General features: G+C 38.4%; 1 protein-coding gene across 2 annotated transcripts in view; it reads left to right on the forward strand.

Annotated features, from left to right (window-relative positions):
* Positions 1 to 24,424, forward strand: part of slc16a4 (solute carrier family 16 member 4) — a 56,660-nt gene that overhangs the window by 14,017 nt on the left and 18,219 nt on the right. For both annotated transcript variants that reach the window (XM_042491268.2, XM_042491269.2), the window contains exons 8-10: positions 120 to 776; positions 6,219 to 6,430; positions 10,195 to 10,288. In XM_042491268.2, coding sequence (XP_042347202.1) covers positions 120 to 776; positions 6,219 to 6,430; positions 10,195 to 10,288 — 963 coding nt within the window. The remainder of the gene's footprint in view (positions 1 to 119; positions 777 to 6,218; positions 6,431 to 10,194; positions 10,289 to 24,424) is intronic.

Genomic DNA, 24,424 nt, shown 5'->3' on the forward strand with positions numbered 1-24,424 from the left:
TCAATGATTGGTGCACACTGTATAATGTATGTTAGCCTGTTTCCTTTTTTTGCAAGAATAAATACATGGACATATACCAGGTGATATTTTGGGTCTTGAGCTCTCTTTGTCCCCCACAGGTGCAATGCTGATTCTCGGTGGTCTCATGCTGAATCTGGTGGCCACTGGGATGCTTCTGCGACCCATCAGAGTGAAGCCTCCCGTGTCAAACCCTACCTCTCTTCCCATTCAAAAGAGCCCTGCTGTTTCAATCAAGAGCTCCTCAGAGAAGGAATACACTAAAAGCTGCTTAAATGGTTCCTCTCACTTATCCAATGGCATCTCCAAATCAGACTCATTTCCCTCCCCTCCTCCTCTTCCCCCTCATGGGGACACTGAGAATACGGGGGGCCAGTGTACTCAGGGACTCCAGGACCAGTCAGTGAACCCTGAACTGACCAGGCTGGTCCTCAATGGTGTGAACGGCCATGAACCCCGCCATGACTTGGGTCAGTGTAAACCCACAACTCCAGACAGCTCAGCTGAGCTCAATGGCAGCATGAATGGATCCACCATTGTGGGAGTTCCCTCGCATGCCAGCACGCCGAGTGAGTTGACCGTCATAAAAGCCAAAGTACTGGATTTCTCTCTGCTGAAGGACCCGTTCTTTTGTATCTACACTTGGTCTTTGGTCTTCAGCCAGCTTGCCTACTTCATCCCCTATTTCCACCTGTCTGCCCGAGCCAGAAACCTTGGCATCGATGCCATGGACGCCTCCTTCATCATCTCTGTGGCAGGTGAGACACACATTGATCAACTACATTTTTTATAATCCACCTTTAAGGAATAGCTTGACGTTTGGGGAACGGGGCACACTGTTTTTCATACATACATCTTTGGGGAAATAAACAAGCTGTTGCTTAATGTACAAGTTTAGGCATGCTTCTCCTATTTAAATGCACTTATTTGCTTGAAAGTAGGAACTTGTGGACTTACAGAAGGTATTGCACACATTTCCATCTTCAAGATTAGTCACCAGGCTGCATTTGACGGTCTGAAATGTTGGCAAAACATAAAGTTAATAAAGAGCCCTGATGCTCTGACATATATCTATAAATCTGACTGACATTGACTAAATTGACTGTATATTTTGGACAGGTAACCTCAAAATTAGTTAAATAGTAATTTTTCCTCTTACCAGCTGAGCTATTTATCATTCTAGATATGCCTTACACTTTGGTGTGAGTTGCAGAGTGTTGAAGATAACGGTCACAGAAATGTCTGCTCTCTCTCGAATATAATAGGACCTGGATGGCACTCAGCTTGAGGTACTTAATGCATCAAAAATGCATCTGAAAAACTCAACAGCAATGGCTCTTTCCAAAAATCATGATTTAGTTGCTCAAGATAATGCACAGACTGTATTGTGAGCAGTTTATAAAAGGAACTATTTTCTTTAAACAGAAATACACCCTCCAACCTATCATTGATCAGAAAAAAGCTCAGAAGAGGCTTGTGCTTGTGACAGCATGAGATGTAAACTTTAATGGCATCCTCAAGCCAAGTGCCAACTAGCTCCATTATATTGGAGAGAAGGCAGACATCTCCACAGCTGATATCTCCAACACTCTGCAACTCACACCAAAACAATCCAGATTGACAACTGGCATAGCAGGTAATAGGAAAAATATGTATTGTTGGTTTGTGGGGAGAAGTGTCCCTTTAATGCCTTTGAACGTGACTTAAAACGTGACTTTCAGCAGGAAATTCACAGCAACTGTGCAGAGGGAGGTCCAGGTTGCTTTAAGACTGGGTTTAAGAAGCAATGCAAAAAAATAAAAAGTCCTCAGTCAACTTCTAGGCATTAATAATTCATGAGCTGCTCAGACTCTGCAGTCTTATGTAATGAATGTGCTTACATAAAAGCTGAACTTTGTTCCACTGGCCAGAGCGGGTGGGTTCAGCAGTATGCCATTGATGAGGCCACTCCATATGAACAGAAAACAGCATTAACATTTTGACCAGCGACCACATGTGCGTGTAATTCTTTAAGAGTGCTTGGTCAGGCTTGGTGAATAATTGAAATGCTCCAGATGGGGTTGTGTGTTTATGAGTTACATGCTTCTGTCTTGTAATCCATCCCTTGGTAATAAGTCCAATGCAGACAGAGATAGCATTACCTTTAAAGAAAGATGTCTTTTAGACAAGGATAATTACATTTAAGTGGTCACATCACTTACCTTTGGATGCATTAAAGGGAGAGGGGATGAGAGGCAATGTCATCATAGTAACACAAGAAGTGCTAACCATTTGTCACATTTCTTATTTTTTTTACATCACATCTCATCAATATGAAATGAAATCTAAATGTGTGAATTATATAGCAATGTTTTGGCTTTTGAAGAAATGGTTTTAGATTGTCAAAAGGATTATTTTGGTGTCCTGAAAAAATCCATCATTTAAGTGTACATTATGTAGATGGTCTGTGTATATGCAGTGTTACCTTTATCAGCTTAAGTGTGCATGAGCAGCTGGACACTTCCACTGCTGGAGGAACTGGAGGAAAATGTAAGAAAGATCTCAAGAAAACACTCTCCTGCACAAGCAACACAGCTGAGATTTAAACATTTATGGACTAAGCCAAAACTAAGTTTGGTGTCAAATAACACCGCTGTTTAAAATTTCAGGGGGTATGCTAAAATTAGCTGACAAATTGGCTTTATGAGCTCTTAAACAAATCTCTAAAGTGTTTCTATTGAGGTGTAAGAAAAAACAGATCATACAGATGTCTGAATTCTCCCTTATAGTCCGTGTTGTGATTTCTAAGCTTCATGCCAGTGATCAGCGCCAGCCCGCAGCGAGACTGACAGATTCTCTTGACTCAGGCATGTTTGTTCTGTCACATTCTCTTTTCACGTGCACTTGGATGAGGGAGAAAGAAAGACAGAGCGAGAGAGACAGGGTGCCACCCGCACCACAAAGCCACCATCCCAGTGTCCCCCTTTCCCCCGACCCAACGCTTGCCATAGAGGCCCATTGACTCGGCTGAGGGAAGGAGGCCACTATCGTCCGGGTCAGCCTGCTCGTCAACCCTCAGCCACAAGTACTGGAGTCGCTAAGCAACAGCTAACCAAGTAAAGTTTTTGGCGGGATGACAAGAGGGGCTCCCAATTCTGTTCTGAGTCCAGTTATAAAGTGGCTGATACTTTGCAGAGGAGCACTGAGGCGGCAGTGCGTACAAAAGAGGAGACAGGACCAGCCAAGTGCCACCTTAGAGGAGCTGGGAAAACCAACATGCCTTTATAACCTTTTGCTTTAATGTGGTGACAAAATGCCCTTTCTTTGAAAGAAAGGAAATGGTACTTGATGATTCCGTTAATGCCCAGAGGCATGCGTATACTGTATGCCAGTAATACTTAACTTACTGTGAGCGGACCAAAGCCGGCCCCTAACAGGGTGGCCTCCCAACTATTTTCTGTTTTGCAATAAAATAAAGTAATTCATACAAGGAATTGTTTTTGTTCTCTTAGTACACACATGGTGCCAAAGTGCATAAAACAGCATTAAAATAGAGCTTGTTTATCAAAAGAAGTGCCAGTGGAAGATTCCCCTAACGCCCTGACAGAGGTCCTAGCTAAGCCCATAATGTCTGAAAATCCTAGAAATCTATTAAAATCCTAGAAATGTCCTACAGTCCTAGAACCTCCTTAAAATCCTAGAAATGTCCTTAAATCCAAAAACTGCCTTGAAATCTGAGAACCGTCCTTAAATCTAAGAACTGTCCTAAACTCCTAGAAGTGTCTTACAATCTGATGATGTCCTCAAATTCTGGAAATGTCCTAAAATCCCAGAAATGTCATAAAATCCTAGAAATATCCTAAAATCCTAAAAACATGTTTGGGGCTGCTACAACTGACCCCAAACATGGCCCCTGGTTATTTTGCAAAAGTGGCCCCAAGGCAAAGCAAGATGAGTATCTCTGCTGTACACCTACTATATACCTGTCAGCACTATGGAGATAACTAATAATGTCCCTGATGCGGTGGGCTTAAGGTGCAACTCGGAAAGGCCAAATTTAAACCGCAGTGTTCTGAGTTTGAACAGGAACAGCTGCAGGCCTGGACAAACCTGCTGAGGCTAAAACACACAAACAAACTTACAACTCGTCTGGATGCAAGCAGGGGACACCCCAGGACACTGTCTTGGGTCGCTAGAGGAGAACACATAAACACGGCACAGCTGCCTCATGTCATCTTTCTAACCTCGGAGGAGAGGAACACTCGAGAGTTATGTAAGGAAAGCAGAGGTGTTCACAGGCGAGGCATTTCATCGTTTATTCATGTGAAGTTCATTCAAAGCCGTAAAGAGAAGATGTCACTGATTGTCATTAGTTACATCCACATGTTGATTTATGTAAAGAAGCTTTCATTCATAATAAAAATAAGTCTGCATACTACACTTGGTAGCACAAACTATATGCAAACATCCATATTCAGCATTTTTCATCAGTTTTGAGTTCAAGCTGAGTGCCAGTGGCTGCAGTCTGTGCAGCTGTGGTGCAGAGGCTGAGCAAAGGATGGGTAACTCTGATCTGCATAGAACCAGTTTGTTTCATTGATCAATGGCTCAGCGCTGCCTGCTTGTAGCTATTCCTGCGGCGGTCAATACACCACTGCAGTTTCTGCACCGCCTATCGCGTTCCAGTTGACCTCAGCAGAGAACAGCACATATCTGCTCAGTCATCATACCCGACTGGAGCAAACGATCAATCAGATGGGATGGAGTGCATAATGAGTAGTTTGCCTGGATGATACTAGTGTAATACAGATGTTAACAGATGGATGTATTTCTGCCCACTGTGTGTGGAAACGTTCTCCAGGATGGGAACAAACTCGAAATAGACTTGTCTAGACATCACGTTTGTTATTAATGCAGACCTAGTTCTGCTGCAGTGTCACCCTTCTTTCGCATTCTGTCTTTGCCTGACACACACACGCACGCACGAACACACACACACTCAGTCACCTCCTCCACGCTCTGTTTGCAGTACATGAAATACTTGCATGACTTAAAGGAACGCTCACAAGTGCCTGCATGTGAGGTGGATACCCTCGTGGATTGCCTAGCTGCACTTGAACTACACTTTGCAGTGCCTTGCCTGACTTTGACATTTAACTCTTTCTGTGTAACTAAGCATCATTTTATGATGCAGACATAACTGTCAGTCTCTGACCACTGGTCTGCTGTCGCAGCATTTGTATTGAAGTTCCACTAGGATCATCTTGACACCAAAGGACAAATGGATTTAAAGTGGAAACGCTGGCTGATTCTCTAGATAGCCCAAAAAATCTTGAGCTAAGCCGGTTTAAGAACCAGAGCTAATTTGTTGGAAAGGTGTTATGTGAGGAATCAGGCACAGCAGTGGTTTGAGCTAAATGCAAAAATACTCACAATGCCACACTACTACAATTTATCCCGAGGGGGACATGGATGTGTGACCCAAATTTCATGGTAATCAATCAAACTGTTGTCAAGATATTTCACTTAAAAAAACTGACATGTTAACCTCATGAATGCGATAGAGTTAAAGCCAGAGGATCACCAATGTTAGGGAACCATGAATGTCTTTGCAGAATTTCATAGCAATACCTCTAATAGCTGAGGTATTTCAGCTAGGACCAAACAATCTGCATGGACAGAAACTTTTTAGGGTTGTATTTATTTCTTATTATCTCTTATTATTTTCAAATTTATACCCAGTTTAATTATCATTCTGCTTTATTAAGTATATTATTCCGGTAACAAGACATCTGTGGCTGGACTGGATATATTCTCTAAAGGGAAGCTTCTTGATTACTGAAAACAATTTTTATTTAAAGGTGAAGAGGGGGAGCAATGCTCTTGTGTTTTGGAATTTCTTCAAAAACTCCATTACCAAAGAGCAGCTTCCTGTTACTACCTGAATATTTTATTGTTTGCATCCCCCAGTCTGCCAGTCGTCTCTTATACTCTGTCCTTAAAGAAACAGTTCACTTTATACGACCAGGATAATCCACTCTGTGTCAATGTTGCTTTCCAAGGAGCTCTGCGCACATACGTTTAAAACAAACAAGAAAACAGAAAGAAAGGTCTCCTTTTTACTTGTCTAATTGCTCAGTCTCTTGCTCTCACCTGCATGACTCATCTTTATCTTACAGTTTTACTTTGACATTTACAGACCTCACCTGTCTCTGTTGCAGGTATCACAGAGACCATCGCCCAGCTGGCCTCGGGCTGGGTGACAGACAGGAACCTGTTCCATAAATACCATTACCACAAGGCCTACCTGATCCTCTGTGGCCTGGTCAACCTGCTCTCCCCACTGGCAACATCCTACATCCTGCTGATGGTTTATGCCGTCTTCTTTGCCATCTTCTGTGGTGGATATATGGCTCTGCTGCTGCCTGTTCTGGTAAGAAGTCTATCTGAACAAAATGAGCCCCTATTAAGAATAATAGGTAATGCTTTACTTGACAGGTCCCGTTGATAGTGATATGTTACTTTAAATTCAGAAGAAGCTCCTTGGGATGGATGGAGTTCACTAATTTGGTATTCATTGTTGGGAAATGGACACAGTGTCCAATTGGTACATAAAAAATAGTTTCTTTACATAATGAATAAAGTTGACAGTGAAAAAATAAACAAGACTTATGGTCCAATTTCAATTGTACAAGCCCCAATAATGAGTGCAAAGCAGAAGGTCTTGAAGGTAATTGGTCATATTGAAATTTTGAACGAATCGTGTCACTAGATGAGAAGCAAAGTGATCTTAAAAGTTAATATATATGAAATGAAAAAAAGTGCCAATTTATCAAGCAGTTGTTGAGATATTCCATAAAATAAGTGAAAACTTTAACCTGCTAGTTGCACCTGAGAAAATTCCTCTGGGGACCATGAATGGCTGTACAAATTTTCATGGCAATTTATCACATAGTTTTTGCAATACTCTAGTCTGGACCAAAATATTGGATTGACACAGCATGTAGTTATAAATGGAGCAGTTCTTTGAAGGACATTCAACAGCTGCTTATAAATTCCGTACAACTGTATAACTTAAGTCAAATAAATCGGAAATATCAATTTTCCCTATAATTAGTGCAAAATTCTTGACAGGGAATTTGACAGTGAATTATTTAGAACTCGCGCATAAAATAAACTGGTACCAAACTTCAATTTGAATTCAAAGGTCCCCGAAAGGTCTTAATCCAGCACTTAGCATAAAAGTGTTTCTTCAAAGAGACATAGAGTCATGATTTCCTTGTCATATTACAGGACACGGCAGGGCAGAAAGCAAAAGCTTTTCTGAACCAACTTCAAGTGAAAACTTTTTTTAGAAAGTCTGTAAAGATTATTGAAGGCAGTTGAATGTTGCAGAATCTGCGGTGCCAGTAGATCAGGGCACAGTATGCTTTTCACACAATCCCACCAGCATCAGTCTCACTATAATATCAGTATGTGGTTCAAAGTAAGACTCCTACAGTAATCAGACTCTAATCTGTTGAATTTACAACAAGTGTATTTGTGTGTTGGGGACTTTTGTACCATGAGAACATGGCTTCATTACGTCATTGTGTCATGCACTGAAGTGAAAAATATCCTTGAAGCAGACTGCTGGAGATGTTTTCCAACTGTCTTTATGGGTGGAACAACATATTAAGTCAGCGAGTATCCAGTGTCGTCAGGTCATATCACACCTGAGAACAAAAACGTTCGGATGAACATGTGGTGTGATTTCACTTGGCGATGTCACAGCCTCAAAGGGCAGGACATGCCTCTGGGACTGAATGTTGACGGATCAGTTTTTTCTGAATGTGAGTGGAAGTCCAGTAGAACTAGTTTTTTTTAAATGAGATTAATATTAAAGCTTGTCTCTGCCTGCTGATGAATCACTTATTCTCCAGAGAAACGGGTTATTAAGAAAGACTTTGAAAAGTAGGTCAAGTATCAACATGTTCTTAAAAATGCTGTCATCAGCTTCACTTGGCAAGTTCACGTGGCTGTACTGATGTTATCGCAGATGCCCTTTTCAGGTATTGTGTTGACAAGAACTATCAGCCTTTCCCAGACATTCAAAACACAGGCCTGTAACCTGCTGTCACTCCCAAAGTGAAGTTTTCTTACACCTGTTGTGTTTGAGGAACAGTAAAAGGCACCAATGATTTCAGTTAAAACCTTTTTATAAAGAAACAATGCTGGTTATGATTAATTATTATTATATATATTATTATGATTGGGCCCATGTGTTATTAAAATAAAAGCCTTTCTTGTAACCTGTCAATATCAATACGTACAACTTTCAGGTGTACTTTTAGATTAATGGGGCTTGGACTGTGCTATGGTTTGTATAGGAGCCGAATTCCGTGTCAATGTTAATGTTGAAAACAGAGCTGCAAAGTAATAAATGCTTAGCTGTTTTTCAAGTTACAGCAAGCTAGTGGGGCTGTTGTGACGGGCATATGTTATTTACTAATTAAATGTTGTTGATCTGCGTCGGATCATTACTTGTGCTACAGAGCGTATCCATCCGCATACATCATACCTGGAGCGTCAAGGCAAGTTAGGTCCATAGGATTGCCAAAATAATTGTCATAAATAGAATGTTACCAATCTCACTGGAGCCTACCTGAGTTTGGGAAACCTGCTGTCATATAGGACTGGTAAAAGGGAAACAAGAAAAAAGGCTCAATGTTATTGCCCCCAGCTTCTTGTTATTCTCCCCTGACTGCACTTGTCCTTCTCTTTCAAGTTTAGCATTAGCCTCTCCAATTTTTAACTGTAGGAAGACATTTTTATTCCATGTTAAAAAGTCTATGCTTTTATGTTTTTGGGTTGTCTTTCTGTTCAATTGTCCGTCCCATTCTTGTGAAAGCAATATTTCGAGAATGTCTCCCTTGGGCTTGACCTGGACCAAGGTCACTGTGACCTTGTCAGTCTCATTCTTGTTGACGCAATATCTTAAGAACACCTCAAGGAAATTCTTTAGAATTTGGCACATTTGTCAACTTGGACTCAATGGAGAACTGATTCAAATTCAAAGTGGTCAAAGGTCAAAGTCACTATGACCTTGAGTTGGTTTCATTTTTATGAATGTAATACCTCAAGAATACCTTGAGGGAATTTCTTCAAATTTGGGGCAATTGACTCTGTAAAGTAAGCTCTGTAGGCAGGATTGTATGCAGCTCATGTAATGTTAACCCAGTTGTGGGAGAGATTTTGGCATTTTAGCAAGCCTTGGATGCGATACATATGCAAGTCATTATGCAGCGGATACTTGAAACTTTGTATTTCAACAACACTTTGGTTAATGTGTTGTTAGGTTTAGACTCAAAAGACATTTAGCTAGGGTAAGCAAAAGATTATATTTCTGCTATAAACACCAGGTTCCGGGGGCTCTGTCTCAGCAAGAAACATAGCGACAATAAAAAAAAACAACAGCCTTTCATGGCACTATCACCACTGGAAAACAGCGATGGGTCGCAAAAAAACATCCTTGTTTGAGCCTGAAAAGCCGTTGGAAATACAGGGATGACTCACTGAATCACAAATGATTTTGTTGTTTGTTGGGCTCAGTGTCTTAATGCAGGAACAGGATAGGAGACATTTGGTCAGATACTGAATTGATGACACTAATCTTCTCGAAATTTTCCTGAGGGGTTGAGGATTTGTGTAATCGTCCATGTTTTCACAGACGTGGATGTAAACTGTGAGTGTTGCTTGACTGGTTCGCAGTGGCATAATTTTAGTTTCCTATGAGTTTCTGTTGGAGGAACCCATACTAATGTTAAAGAACAATGTTGAGCCACTTATGAATAACCTGATAACATAAATGAGGTCACTGGGTTTGATAAAGGTCACTGCTTCATCATCAAGCTGGAGGTGTCAGAACAAGAAGTGTCTTGCATGTGTTTGACAATTTATTACATGTCATGTGTGCACTCCTACTATTTTCCAAAGCTTGCCATACTTGTTAAGGTTTTGGACCTTTTTATCACAGTTTATATATCAACTTGCAGATATCTGGGCTAACTTCTTTGACAGGCAATCCATCATGTTAAACTCAATGAACTTTTTTTTTATTACATTATACTAAAGTAATACTTAACACCATGCAAATAAGAAACAAGATGACTCAATGTGTAAAGAGCTTCAGGTTGAATGTGTTGTTCTGCTCTGCAGGTAGATCTCGTGGGGTCAGAGAAACTCAACAACTCCATGGGCTTCTCCATGTTCTTTGTTGGCCTTGGTTGCCTCACAGGACCTCCTTTGGCAGGTGAGTGGATAATGTCATGGAAAACCTTCAGTCAGACATGTGTTAACCCACTTTTCAACATGCATACAATAACAAATGCGTACATATGCACTGCATATGTATGGGATCATTGCCATGACATTACTGTCTGAAGTGTGTGTGTGTGTGTGTGAGAGAGAGAGAGAGAGAGAGAGAGAGAGAGAGAGTCCATAAGAGCTTCAAACAGGGAGTGAGTGAGTGGGGGGACCAGTGAAGGGGTTGATAATCTTTTCGTATGAACATATATATTTTAGGGGGTGTTGTGGCACATATTTTCCTGGGGCCCTGAATTCCTTGTAGTACCTCCAAGTGTATCTGCCTGTCTGTGTGCATGCAGTCACTATGGAGTGTGAAAACTGAAACACACAGTAGAAAAACAACCTTTAGTTGGTGCAGCCCTCAATGCAGACTAGGGCTTTGGGGTTGCTTTGACAAAAATGCATACAGGGGTTACTGGGTCAAATTTCATCTTGCCTAGAAGTGAGTCAAGTAGAATAACAGTGTTGTGTGAATGTGTGTCCATGGCTGGCTCGTTTTGAGTCACTTTGTTTAAGTGATGGCAGATTGCCTTTGTTAGTCTTAGAAAGCTGTTTCTAATCTGGACACAGTTTTTCCTCATTGTGTTTTTGTTACATCAGGTTGTGGCAGATTCCTTCTAATGAACTGCACCTTTTCTAGGTCAACTAGAAAAACAAAACCTAAGTAATGAATCACCTGCACAACACATGAGCTGATGTGTGGATCAAACCTGTTTTTATTTTCACTAAATGTAGCTCTGAAACTTGTACAGCATGCCTCCATGTGATTAACACATATTTCATTTTTTTTGTGAACGTGACGTCTTTCTTGGAAAAATCATTCTTTGTTCCCTTAGGTAACGTTCAGCCCCAGTTAAACCAGGGGGTTCCCTTGAACCTGTTGACATGGTCCCTGCCCACTGTGTTGGGCAATCCCCTCAGAGCAGTTTATGGATTTCGGGGTTGAACCGTGACTAATGACTTCTCTGGGGTAGTGCGGAAATAGCATGTGGCTCTTGTTTACCATCCCTGCGGTTCAAGTAAGAAACAGACGTTAGGCAAACTGTGTTTCCTCGTTCGGGTCACACGTTGTGATAACATTGCTGTTTGAATGTGTAGCTCTTCGGGATGGCCAACCGTCTCAGCCACAGCTGTCACACCTGCTTTTTTATCTGGTTCAGACAGTTGTGAGTCACTTAAACTAGTTTACACCTAAGTCACGCATGTTAAAAATGTGAGCCCTCCCCATTCAGCAATGTAGATGAATGTAGAAATAAAATTGTGTGTCAAAGGGGAAACTTTAAAGGTGAAGTGTGTAAGATTTAGAGGGGGTTTCGGTCCTCTTTCTCCATAACAAATAGACAAGGTGATTGAAACTGGGAAAAACACTGAATGGAGCAGTTTCACATTACAAATCATGTTTCCAATACTGTTCTGCAGGTCGCTGCAGGCAGCTTTTCCAACACATGCTAATGTGTGGTCACCTTTTTTATCTGATAACTTGATCCAGACATCCAGGAGGTTTTAACCGGAAGTCGAATTATCCACTCAGTCAGTTTAGTAAGTCAAAAAGAAGTCAAGAGTACAGTATGTTGATAAAAACATTAAAAAAAAAAAACCACAAGTATACAATGTATTGTAGAGTACAGCTACCAGGCATAGTATACGTCATATACTTTTTTAACACTTTTTTTCCGACATACTATTCTATGACCTTTTTGGACTTACTATCCTGTGATTTTTTAAAATTTGTTTCAACATGATATTCAATTACTTTTTTGACATACTATTCTGTGACTTTTTGACATTCAATACTATGACTTTTCGACACAATACTTTTTATATACATTTTTGATAACACCGCAGTATGACCTTTTTGAGCCTTTATGGGTCATTTTTGATGGCCGAGTATACTTTGACATTTTGGGCTCATATCTGATGACATCCTTTACTGACATTTTTGCGCTATTTTGGGTCTTTTTTGACGGCATACTATACTATGATGTTTTTGGGTCATTTTTGATGACATACTATGACATTTTTGGGTCATTTTGGACAATAAACTATGCCCTGACATTTTTGAGCCATGTTGGTTCATTTTTGACAATATTGTATACTATAATGTGTTTGGGTAATTTCTGATGACATACTATACTAGTAGTAAATAGTAATGCGACTCAGCTTCGGCTATAAGAAACAATGAGTTTACATTTAAAAACAGAGCACCACCCATTAAAATCAGACATACACACAAATCAAAAACATCTTTATAAATGAAGGGTTTATTAAACTACTCTCTACACAGCAAAACTACTGCTAAAAGACGATGGCTAAGTGAGTTTAAGAATAGGTATGGATAAATGATGAAAGAGTGAATACAGCAAAGACATGAAGTGAATAAAATGACTAAATGTACAACAAACTCATAAAAGAAGCAACAATAAAAATGAGGGGGTTAAAACCAGTGAGGAACTGAATTAGTTGTGACATCTAGACTGAAATTATGCAAGATCATTTTTGGTCGTTTTTTCAACATGCATTATTATAGTGTTTATTGCTGTTTTTTTTTTTTTAACATACTATACTATGGCCAGTCCTGGCGCGCTCTTTTATGCTGTTTTGAGGTGTTTTTTGGAACATGTTATATTTTAATTTTTTTCTGCCATGTTACAACCTTGCCATCTTGGTCATTTTTTCAACATGCCTTATTATGGTGTTTTTGGCTGTTTTTGCAACTTTTTACGTCCTGGCGTGCCTCAGCACACTGTTTACGCTGTTTTTAAGGTGTTTTCAGTTGTTTTTGGGAAATGTCATATTTTGACATTTTTGCCATACTATAGCCTTGCCTTTCCGGTCATTTTTTCAACATGCTATTTTATGATGTTTTTGAGTATTTTTTCAACTTATTTTGCTGTGGCATGTCTCAGCACACTATTTTATGCTGTTTTGAGGGGATTTCAGATGTTTTTGCGACATGTCATATTTTGACGATTTTGCCATACTATAGCCTTGCCTTTTCGGTCATTTTTTTCCACATCGTATTTTATGATGTTTTTGATTATTTTTGCAACTTTCTTTGCTGTGGCATGTCTTAGCACGCTATTTTATGTTGTTTTGAGGGGTTTTCAGATGTTTTTGAGACATGTCATATTTTGACATGTTTTGCCATACTATAGCCTTGCCTTTTCGGTCATTTTTACAACATGCATTATTATGATGTTTTTGAGTATTTTTTCAACTTATTTTGCTGTGGCATGTCTCAGCACGCTATTTTATGCTGTTTTGAGGGGTTTTCAGCCATTTTTGGGACATGTCATATTTTGACATTTTTGCCATACTATAGCCTTGCCTTTTCGGTCATTTTTTTCCACATCGTATTTTATGATGTTTTTGATTATTTTTGCAACTTTCTTTGCTCTGGCGTGTCTCAGCACGCTATTTTATGCTGTTTTGGCGTGTTTACAGCCATTTTGGGGAAATGTCATATTTTGACATTTTTGCCATACTATAGCCTTGCCTTTTCAGTCATTTTTTCAGCATGCTATTTTATGATGTTTTTGATTATTTTTGCAACTTTCTTTGCTGTGGCGTGTCTTAGCACGCTATTTTATGCTGTTTTGAGGTGTTTTCAGATGTTTTTGAGACATGTCATATTTTGACATTTTTGCCATACTATAGCCTTGCCTTTTCGGTCATTTTTTCAACGTGCTATTTTATGATGTTTCTGAGTATTTTTGCAACTTTCTTTGCTCTGGCATGTCTCAGCACACTATTTTATGTTGTTTTGAGTTGTTTTCAGAAGTTTTAAGGACATGTCATATTTTGACATTTTTGCCATACTATAGCCTTGCCTTTTCGGTCATTTTTTTCAACATGCTATTTTATGATATTCTTGCGTATTTTTGCAACTTTCTTTGCTCTGGCGTATCTCAGCACGCTATTTTATGTTGTTTTGAGCTGTTTTCAGCCATTTTTGGGACATGTCATATTTTGACATTTTTGCCATACTATAGCCTTGCCTTTTCAGTCATTTTTTCAACATGCTATTTTATGATATTCTTGCGTATTTTTGCAACTTTCTTTGCTCTGGCGTATCTCAGCACGCTATTTTATGTTGTTTTGAGCTGTTTTCAGCCACTTTTGGGACATGTCATATTTTGACATTTTTGCCATACTATAGCCTTGCCTTTTCGGTCATTTTTTCAACGTGCTATTTTATGATGTTTCTGAGTATTTTTGCAACTTTCTTTGCTCTGGCGTGTCTCAGCACGCTATTTTATGTTGTTTTGAGTTGTTTTCAGCCATTTTTGGGACATGTCATATTTTGACATTTTTGCTATACTATAGCCTTGCTTTTTCGGTCATTTTTTCAACATGCTATTTTATGATATTCTTGCGTATTTTTGCAACTTTCTTTGCTCTGGCGTGTCTCAGCACGCTATTTTATGCTGTTTTGGCGTATTTTCAGCCATTTTGGGGAAATGTCATATTTTGACATTTTTGCCATACTATAGCCTTGCCTTTTCGGTCATTTTTTTCCACATCGCATTTTATGATGTTTTTGATTATTTTTGCAACTTTCTTTGCTATGGCATGTCTCAGCACGCTATTTTATGCTGTTTTGAGTTGTTTTCAGCCATTTTTGGGACATGTCATATTTTGACATTTTTGCCATACTATAGCCTTGCTTTTTCGGTCATTTTTTCAACGTGCTATTTTATGATGTTTCTGAGTATTTTTGCAACTTTCTTTGCTCTGGCGTGTCTCAGCACGCTATTTTATGCTGTTTTGAGGTGTTTTCAGCCATTTTGGGGAAATGTCATATTTTGACATTTTTGCCATACTATAGCCTTGCCTTTTCGGTCATTTTTACAACATGCTATTTTATGATGTTTTTGATTATTCTTGCAACTTTCTTTGCTCTGGCGTGTCTCAGCACACTATTTTATGCTGTTTTGGCGTGTTTTCAGCAATTTTGGGGAAATGTCATATTTTGACATTTTTGCCATACTATAGCCTTGCCTTTTCGGTCATTTTTACAACATGCTATTTTATGATGTTTTTTAGTATTTCTGCAATTTTCTTTGCTCTGGTGTGTCTCAGCACGCTATTTTATGCTGTTTTGAGGTGTTTTCAGCCATTTTGGGGAAATGTCATATTTTGACATTTTTGCCATACTATAGCCTTGCCTTTTCGGTCATTTTTTCAACATGCTATTTTATGATGTTTTTGAGTATTTTTGCAACTTTCTTTGCTCTGGCATGTCTCAGCACGCTATTTTATGTTGTTTTGAGGTGTTTTCAGAAGTTTTAAGGACATGTCATATTTTGACATTTTTGCCATACTATAGCCTTGCCTTTTCGGTCATTTTTTTCAAAATGCTATTTTATGATGTTTTTGATTATTTTTGCAACTTTCTTTGCTCTGGCGTGTCTCAGCATGCTATTTTATGTTGTTTTGAGCTGTTTTCAGCCATTTTTGGGACATGTCATATTTTGACGATTTTGCCATACTATAGCCTTGCCTTTTCGGTCATTTTTTCAGCATGCTATTTTATGATGTTTTTGAGTGTTTTTGCAACTTTCTTTGGTCTGGTGTATCTCAGCACGCTATTTTATGTTGTTTTGAGTTGTTTTCAGCCATTTTTGGGACATGTCATATTTTGACATTTTTGCCATACTATAGCCTTGCCTTTTCGGTCATTTTTTCAACGTGCTATTTTATGATGTTTTTGAGTATTTTTGCAACTTTCTTTGCTGTGGCATGTCTCAGCACGCTATTTTATGTTGTTTTGAGGGGTTTTCAGAAGTTTTAAGGACATGTCATATTTTGACATTTTTGCCATACTATAGCCTTGCCTTTTCGGTCATTTTTTCAACGTGCTATTTTAATGATGTTTTGAGTATTTTTGCAACTTTCTTTGCTCTGGCGTGTCTCAGCACGCTATTTTATGCTGTTTTGAGTTGTTTTCAGCCATTTTTGGGACATGTCATATTTTGACATTTTTGCTATACTATAGCCTTGCTTTTTCGGTCATTTTTTCAACATGCTATTTTATGATATTCTTGCGTATTTTTGCAACTTTCTTTGCTCTGGCGTGTCTCAGCACGCTATTTTATGCTGTTTTGGCGTATTTTCAGCCATTTTTGGGAAATGTCATATTTTGACATTTTTGCCATACTATAGCCTTGCCTTTTCGGTCATTTTTTTCCACATCGCATTTTATGATGTTTTTGATTATTTTTGCAACTTTCTTTGCTGTGGCATGTCTTAGCACGCTATTTTATGCTGTTTTGAGTTGTTTTCAGCCATTTTTGGGACATGTCATATTTTGACATTTTTGCTATACTATAGCCTTGCTTTTTCGGTCATTTTTTCAGCATGCTATTTTATGATGTTTTTGAGTGTTTTTGCAACTTTCTTTGCTCTGGTGTATCTCAGCACGCTATTTTATGTTGTTTTGAGTTGTTTTCAGCCATTTTTGGGACATGTCATATTTTGACATTTTTGCCATACTATAGCCTTGCCTTTTCGGTCATTTTTTCAACGTGCTATTTTATGATGTTTTTGAGTATTTTTGCAACTTTCTTTGCTGTGGCATGTCTCAGCACGCTATTTTATGTTGTTTTGAGGGGTTTTCAGAAGTTTTAAGGACATGTCATATTTTGACATTTTTGCCATACTATAGCCTTGCCTTTTGGGTCATTTTTTTCAAAATGCTATTTTATGATGTTTTTGCGTATTTTTGCAACTTTCTTTGCTCTGGCGTGTCTCAGCATGCTATTTTATGCTGTTTTGAGTTGTTTTCAGCCATTTTTGGGACATGTCATATTTTGACATTTTTGCCATACTATAGCCTTGCCTTTTCGGTCATTTTTTCAACGTGCTATTTTATGATGTTTTTGAGTATTTTTGCAACTTTCTTTGCTCTGGCGTGTCTCAGCACGCTATTTTATGCTGTTTTGAGTTGTTTTCAGCCATTTTTGGGACATGTCATATTTTGACATTTTTGCCATACTATAGCCTTGCTTTTTCGGTCATTTTTTCAACATGCTATTTTATGATATTCTTGCGTATTTTTGCAACTTTCTTTGCTCTGGCGTGTCTCAGCACGCTATTTTATGCTGTTTTGGCGTATTTTCAGCCATTTTTGGGACATGTCATATTTTGACATTTTTGCCATACTATAGCCTTGCCTTTTTGGTCATTTTTTCCACATCGCATTTTATGATGTTTTTGATTATTTTTGCAACTTTCTTTGCTGTGGCATGTCTTAGCACGCTATTTTATGTTGTTTTGAGGTGTTTTCAGAAGTTTTAAGGACATGTCATATTTTGACATTTTTGCCATACTATAGCCTTGCCTTTTCGGTCATTTTTTCAACGTGCTATTTTATGATGTTTTTGAGTATTTCTGCAACTTTCTTTGCTCTGGTGTGTCTCAGCACGCTATTTTATGCTGTTTTGAGGTGTTTTCAGCCATTTTGGGGAAATGTCATATTTTGACATTTTTGCCATACTATAGCCTTGCCTTTTCGGTCATTTTTTCAATGTGCTATTTTATGATGTTTTTGAGTGTTTTTGCAACTTTCTTTGCTCTGGCGTGTCTCAGCACGCTATTTTATGCTGTTTTGAGTTGTTTTCAGCCATTTTTGGGACATGTCATATTTTGACATTTTTGCCATACTATAGCCTTGCTTTTTCGGTCATTTTTTCAACATGCTATTTTATGATATTCTTGCGTATTTTTGCAACTTTCTTCGCTCTGGTGTATCTCAGCACGCTATTTTATGTTGTTTTGAGTTGTTTTCAGCCATTTTTGGGACATGTCATATTTTGACATTTTTGCCATACTATAGCCTTGCCTTTTCGGTCATTTTTATAACATGCTATTTTATGATGTTTTTGATTATTCTTGCAACTTTCTTTGCTCTGGCATGTCTCAGCACGCTATTTTATGTTGTTTTGAGGTGTTTTCAGCCATTTTTGGGACATGTCATATTTTGACATTTTGCCATACTATAGCCTTGCCTTTTCGGTCATTTTTACAACATGCATTATTATGATGTTTTTGAGTATTTTTGCAACTTTCTTTGCTCTGGCGTGTCTCAGCACGCTATTTTATGCTGTTTTGAGGTGTTTTCAGCCATTTTGGGGAAATGTCATATTTTGACATTTTTGCCATACTATAGCCTTGCCTTTTCGGTCATTTTTTCAACATGCTATTTTATGATGTTTTTGATTATTCTTGCAACTTTCTTTGCTCTGGCGTGTCTCAGCATGCTATTTTATGCTGTTTTGAGCTGTTTTCAGCCATTTTTGGGACATGTCATATTTTGACATTTTTGCCATACTATAGCCTTGCCTTTTCGGTCATTTTTTCAACATGCTATTTTATGATGTTTTTGAGTATTTTTGCAACTTTCTTTGCTCTGGTGTATCTCAGCACGCTATTTTATGTTGTTTTGAGGTGTTTTCAGCCATTTTTGGGACATGTCATATTTTGACGATTTTGCCATACTATAGCCTTGCCTTTTCGGTCATTTTTTTCAACATGCTATTTTATGATGTTTTTTAGTATTTCTGCAACTTTCTTTGCTCTGGTGTGTCTCAGCACGCTATTTTATGCTGTTTTGAGGTGTTTTCAGCCATTTTTGGGACATGTCATATTTTGACATTTTTGCCATACTATAGCCTTGCCTTTTCGGTCATTTTTTCAACATGCTATTTTATGATGTTTTTGAGTATTTTTGCAACTTTCTTTGCTCTGGTGTGTCTCAGCACGCTATTTTATGCTGTTTTGAGGTGTTTTCAGCCATTTTTGGGACATGTCATATTTTGACATTTTTGCCATACTATAGCCTTGCCTTTTCGGTCATTTTTTTCAACATGCTATTTTATGATGTTTTTGAGTATTTTTGCAACTTTCTTTGCTCTGGCATGTCTCAGCACGCTATTTTATGCTGTTTTGAGTTGTTTTCAGCCATTTTTGAGACATGTCATATTTTGACATTTTTGCCATACTATAGCCTTGCCTTTTTGGTCATTTTTTCAACATGCTATTTTATGATATTCTTGCGTATTTTTGCAACTTTCTTTGCTCTGGCGTGTCTCAGCACGCTATTTTATGCTGTTTTGGCGTGTTTTCAGCAATTTTGGGGAAATGTCATATTTTGACATTTTTGCCATACTATAGCCTTGCCTTTTCGGTCATTTTTACAACATGCTATTTTATGATGTTTTTGATTATTCTTGCAACTTTCTTTGCTCTGGCGTGTCTCAGCATGCTATTTTATGCTGTTTTGAGGTGTTTTCAGCCATTTTTGGGACATGTCATATTTTGACATTTTTGCCATACTATAGCCTTGCCTTTTCGGTCATTTTTTCAACATGCTATTTTATGATGTTTTTGATTATTCTTGCAACTTTCTTTGCTCTGGCATGTCTCAGCACGCTATTTTATGTTGTTTTGAGGTGTTTTCAGAAGTTTTAAGGACATGTCATATTTTGACATTTTTGCCATACTATAGCCTTGCCTTTTCGGTCATTTTTTCAATGTGCTATTTTATGATGTTTTTGAGTGTTTTTGCAACTTTCTTTGCTCTGGCGTGTCTCAGCACGCTATTTTATGCTGTTTTGAGTTGTTTTCAGCCATTTTTGGGACATGTCATATTTTGACATTTTTGCCATACTATAGCCTTGCCTTTTCGGTCATTTTTTCAACATGCTATTTTATGATGTTTTTGAGTATTTTTGCAACTTTCTTTGCTCTGGCGTGTCTCAGCACGCTATTTTATGCTGTTTTGGCGTGTTTTCAGCAATTTTGGGGAAATGTCATATTTTGACATTTTTGCCATACTATAGCCTTGCCTTTTCGGTCATTTTTACAACATGCTATTTTATGATGTTTTTGATTATTCTTGCAACTTTCTTTGCTCTGGCGTGTCTCAGCACGCTATTTTATGCTGTTTTGAGGTGTTTTCAGCCATTTTGGGGAAATGTCATATTTTGACATTTTTGCCATACTATAGCCTTGCCTTTTCGGTCATTTTTCAGCATGCTATTTTATGATGTTTTTGAGTGTTTTTGCAACTTTCTTTGCTCTGGTGTATCTCAGCACGCTATTTTATGTTGTTTTGAGTTGTTTTCAGCCATTTTTGGGACATGTCATATTTTGACATTTTTGCCATACTATAGCCTTGCCTTTTCGGTCATTTTTTCAACGTGCTATTTTATGATGTTTTTGAGTATTTTTGCAACTTTCTTTGCTGTGGCATGTCTCAGCACGCTATTTTATGTTGTTTTGAGGGGTTTTCAGAAGTTTTAAGGACATGTCATATTTTGACATTTTTGCCATACTATAGCCTTGCCTTTTCGGTCATTTTTTCAACATGCTATTTTATGATGTTTTTGAGTATTTTTGCAACTTTCTTTGCTCTGGCGTGTCTCAGCATGCTATTTTATGCTGTTTTGAGGTGTTTTCAGCCATTTTTGGGACATGTCATATTTTGACATTTTTGCCATACTATAGCCTTGCCTTTTCGGTCATTTTTTCAGCATGCTATTTTATGATGTTTTTGAGTGTTTTTGCAACTTTCTTTGCTCTGGTGTATCTCAGCACGCTATTTTATGTTGTTTTGAGTTGTTTTCAGCCATTTTTGGGACATGTCATATTTTGACATTTTTGCCATACTATAGCCTTGCCTTTTCGGTCATTTTTTCAACGTGCTATTTTATGATGTTTTTGAGTATTTTTGCAACTTTCTTTGCTGTGGCATGTCTCAGCACGCTATTTTATGTTGTTTTGAGGGGTTTTCAGAAGTTTTAAGGACATGTCATATTTTGACATTTTTGCCATACTATAGCCTTGCCTTTTCGGTCATTTTTTTCAAAATGCTATTTTATGATGTTTTTGCGTATTTTTGCAACTTTCTTTGCTCTGGTGTGTCTCAGCATGCTATTTTATGTTGTTTTGAGCTGTTTTCAGCCATTTTTGGGACATGTCATATTTTGACGATTTTGCCATACTATAGCCTTGCCTTTTCGGTCATTTTTACAACATGCTATTTTATGATGTTTTTTAGTATTTCTGCAACTTTCTTTGCTCTGGTGTGTCTCAGCACGCTATTTTATGCTGTTTTGAGGTGTTTTCAGCCATTTTGGGGAAATGTCATATTTTGACATTTTTGCCATACTATAGCCTTGCCTTTTCGGTCATTTTTTCAGCATGCTATTTTATGATGTTTTTGAGTATTTTTGCAACTTTCTTTGCTGTGGCATGTCTTAGCACGCTATTTTATGTTGTTTTGAGCTGTTTTCAGCCATTTTTGGGACATGTCATATTTTGACATTTTTGCCATACTATAGCCTTGCCTTTTTGGTCATTTTTTCCACATCGCATTTTATGATGTTTTTGATTATTCTTGCAACTTTCTTTGCTCTGGCGTGTCTCAGCACGCTATTTTATGCTGTTTTGAGGTGTTTTCAGCCATTTTTGGGACATGTCATATTTTGACATTTTTGCCATACTATAGCCTTGCCTTTTCGGTCATTTTTTCAACATGCTATTTTATGATGTTTTTGAGTATTTTTGCAACTTTCTTTGCTCTGGCATGTCTCAGCACGCTATTTTATGCTGTTTTGAGTTGTTTTCAGCCATTTTTGGGACATGTCATATTTTGACATTTTTGCCATACTATAGCCTTGCCTTTTCGGTCATTTTTTCCACATGCTATTTTATGATGTTTTGATTATTTTGCAACTTTCTTTGCTGTGGCGTGTCTTATGCGCTATTTTGTCTATTTTGAGGGGTTTTCAGGTGTTTTGAGACATGTCATATTTTGACATGTTTTGCCATACTATAGCCTTGCTTTTTCGGTCATTTTTTCAACGTGCTATTTTATGATGTTTCTGAGTATTTTTGCAACTTTCTTTGCTCTGGCATGTCTCAGCACGCTATTTTATGTTGTTTTGAGCTGTTTTCAGCCATTTTTGGGACATGTCATATTTTGACATTTTTGCCATACTATAGCCTTGCCTTTTCGGTCATTTTTTCAACATGCTATTTTATGATGTTTTTTAGTATTTCTGCAACTTTCTTTGCTCTGGTGTGTCTCAGCACGCTATTTTATGCTGTTTTGAGGTGTTTTCAGCCATTTTGGGGAAATGTCATATTTTGACATTTTTGCCATACTATAACCTTGCCTTTTCGGTCATTTTTTCAACGTGCTATTTTGTGATGTTTTTGAGTATTTTTGCAACTTTCTTTGCTGTGGCATGTCTTAGCACGCTATTTTATGTTGTTTTGAGCTGTTTTCAGCCATTTTTGGGACATGTCATATTTTGACATTTTTGCCATACTATAGCCTTGCCTTTTCGGTCATTTTTTCAACATGCTATTTTATGATGTTTTTGAGTATTTTTGCAACTTTCTTTGCTGTGGCATGTCTTAGCACGCCATTTTATGCTGTTTTGAGGTGTTTTCAGATGTTTTTGAGACATGTCATATTTTGACATTTTTGCCATACTATAGCCTTGCCTTTTCGGTCATTTTTTCCACATCGCATTTTATGATGTTTTTGATTATTTTTGCAACTTTCTTTGCTGTGGCGTGTCTTAGCACGCTATTTTGTGCTGTTTTGAGGGGTTTTCAGGTGTTTTTGAGACATGTCATATTTTGACATGTTTTGCCATACTATAGCCTTGCTTTTTCGGTCATTTTTTCAACGTGCTATTTTATGATGTTTCTGAGTATTTTTGCAACTTTCTTTGCTCTGACATGTCTCAGCACGCTATTTTATGCTGTTTTGAGTTGTTTTCAGCCATTTTTGGGACATGTCATATTTTGACATTTTTGCCATACGATAGCCTTGTCTTTTCAGTCATTTTTTCAACATGCTTTTTTATGACGTTTTTGACTATTTTTTAGACTTAGACTTAGACTTAGACACGTTTATTTATTCCACTTGTGGGAAATTAACTTGTCACAGCAGCCTTGTGTACAGAAAAAATATATAAAATATCAATATATTCAAAATATAAAATCTACAAAAGTGCAAAAATAGGCATGTATCAAAGAAGAAAAAAAATGTACAGGTTTTAAATACAAAAATCAAAGATATACCAGAAAAAAATCAAGGATATACAGATTAAACAAGATGCAGGTAAGAATGTGGGAGAATGAGGGAGCACTGTTGTTGTATTGTAGTAAATAGTAGTAAGGATAATTAGGCAGGGGCAATTTTTAAAATACAACTGAAGGAGAAAAAAGTGACATGTGCAAGATTCAACTGGCAGAAACCTTTGATTGTAGTGAGTCCAGGTTATTGTTGGCTCAGGCTGGTGTTGTATAGCCTGATGGCCGATGGAAGGAAGGACCTGCGGTAGCGTTCCTTCCTGCAGCATGGGTACCGCAGTCTGCTGCTGAAGGAGCTGCTCAGGTCTCCCACAGTCTCATGAAGGGGGTGAGAGGGGTTGTCCATGATGGATGTCAGCTTAGCCAACATCCTCCTCTCACCCACCTCCTCGATGGAGTCCAGGGGACAGTCCAAGACTGAGCCGGCCCTCCTGACCAGCTTGTTCAGCCTCTTTCTATCCCGCTCTGTGCTTCCACTGCCCCAGCAGACCACAGCATAGGAGATGGCTGATGCCACCACCGAGTCATAAAATGTCCTTAACAGGGTCCTGCTCACACCGAAGGACCTCAGTCTCCTCAACAGGTGGAGACGACTCTGGCCCTTCCTGTACAGGACATCTGTATTGTGTGCCCAGTCCAGTTTGTTGTTGAGGTGAACACCCAGGTACCTGTACTTCTCCACGATCTCAATGTCCAGGCCCTGGATATTCACCGGTGCAGGCTGAGGTGGTTTCCTCCTGAAGTCAATCACCACCTCCTTTGTCTTGCTGGCGTTGATGCTCAGGTGGTTCTCTTCGCACCAGCAGACAAAGGAGGTGATGACCTCCCTGTACTCCAGCTCGTCCCCCTCTGACACAAATCCAACGATAGCTGTGTCATCAGAGAACTTCTGGATGTGACAGCTGTCAGTATTGTAATTGACTTTTGCAACTTTCTTTGCTCTGGCATGTCTCAGCACGCTATTTTA

Source organism: Plectropomus leopardus, chromosome 9, assembly GCF_026936395.1.
Source record: "Plectropomus leopardus strain MGB_pleo_1.0 chromosome 9, ASM2693639v1, whole genome shotgun sequence".
Taxonomy (NCBI): Eukaryota; Metazoa; Chordata; class Actinopteri; order Perciformes; family Serranidae; genus Plectropomus; species Plectropomus leopardus.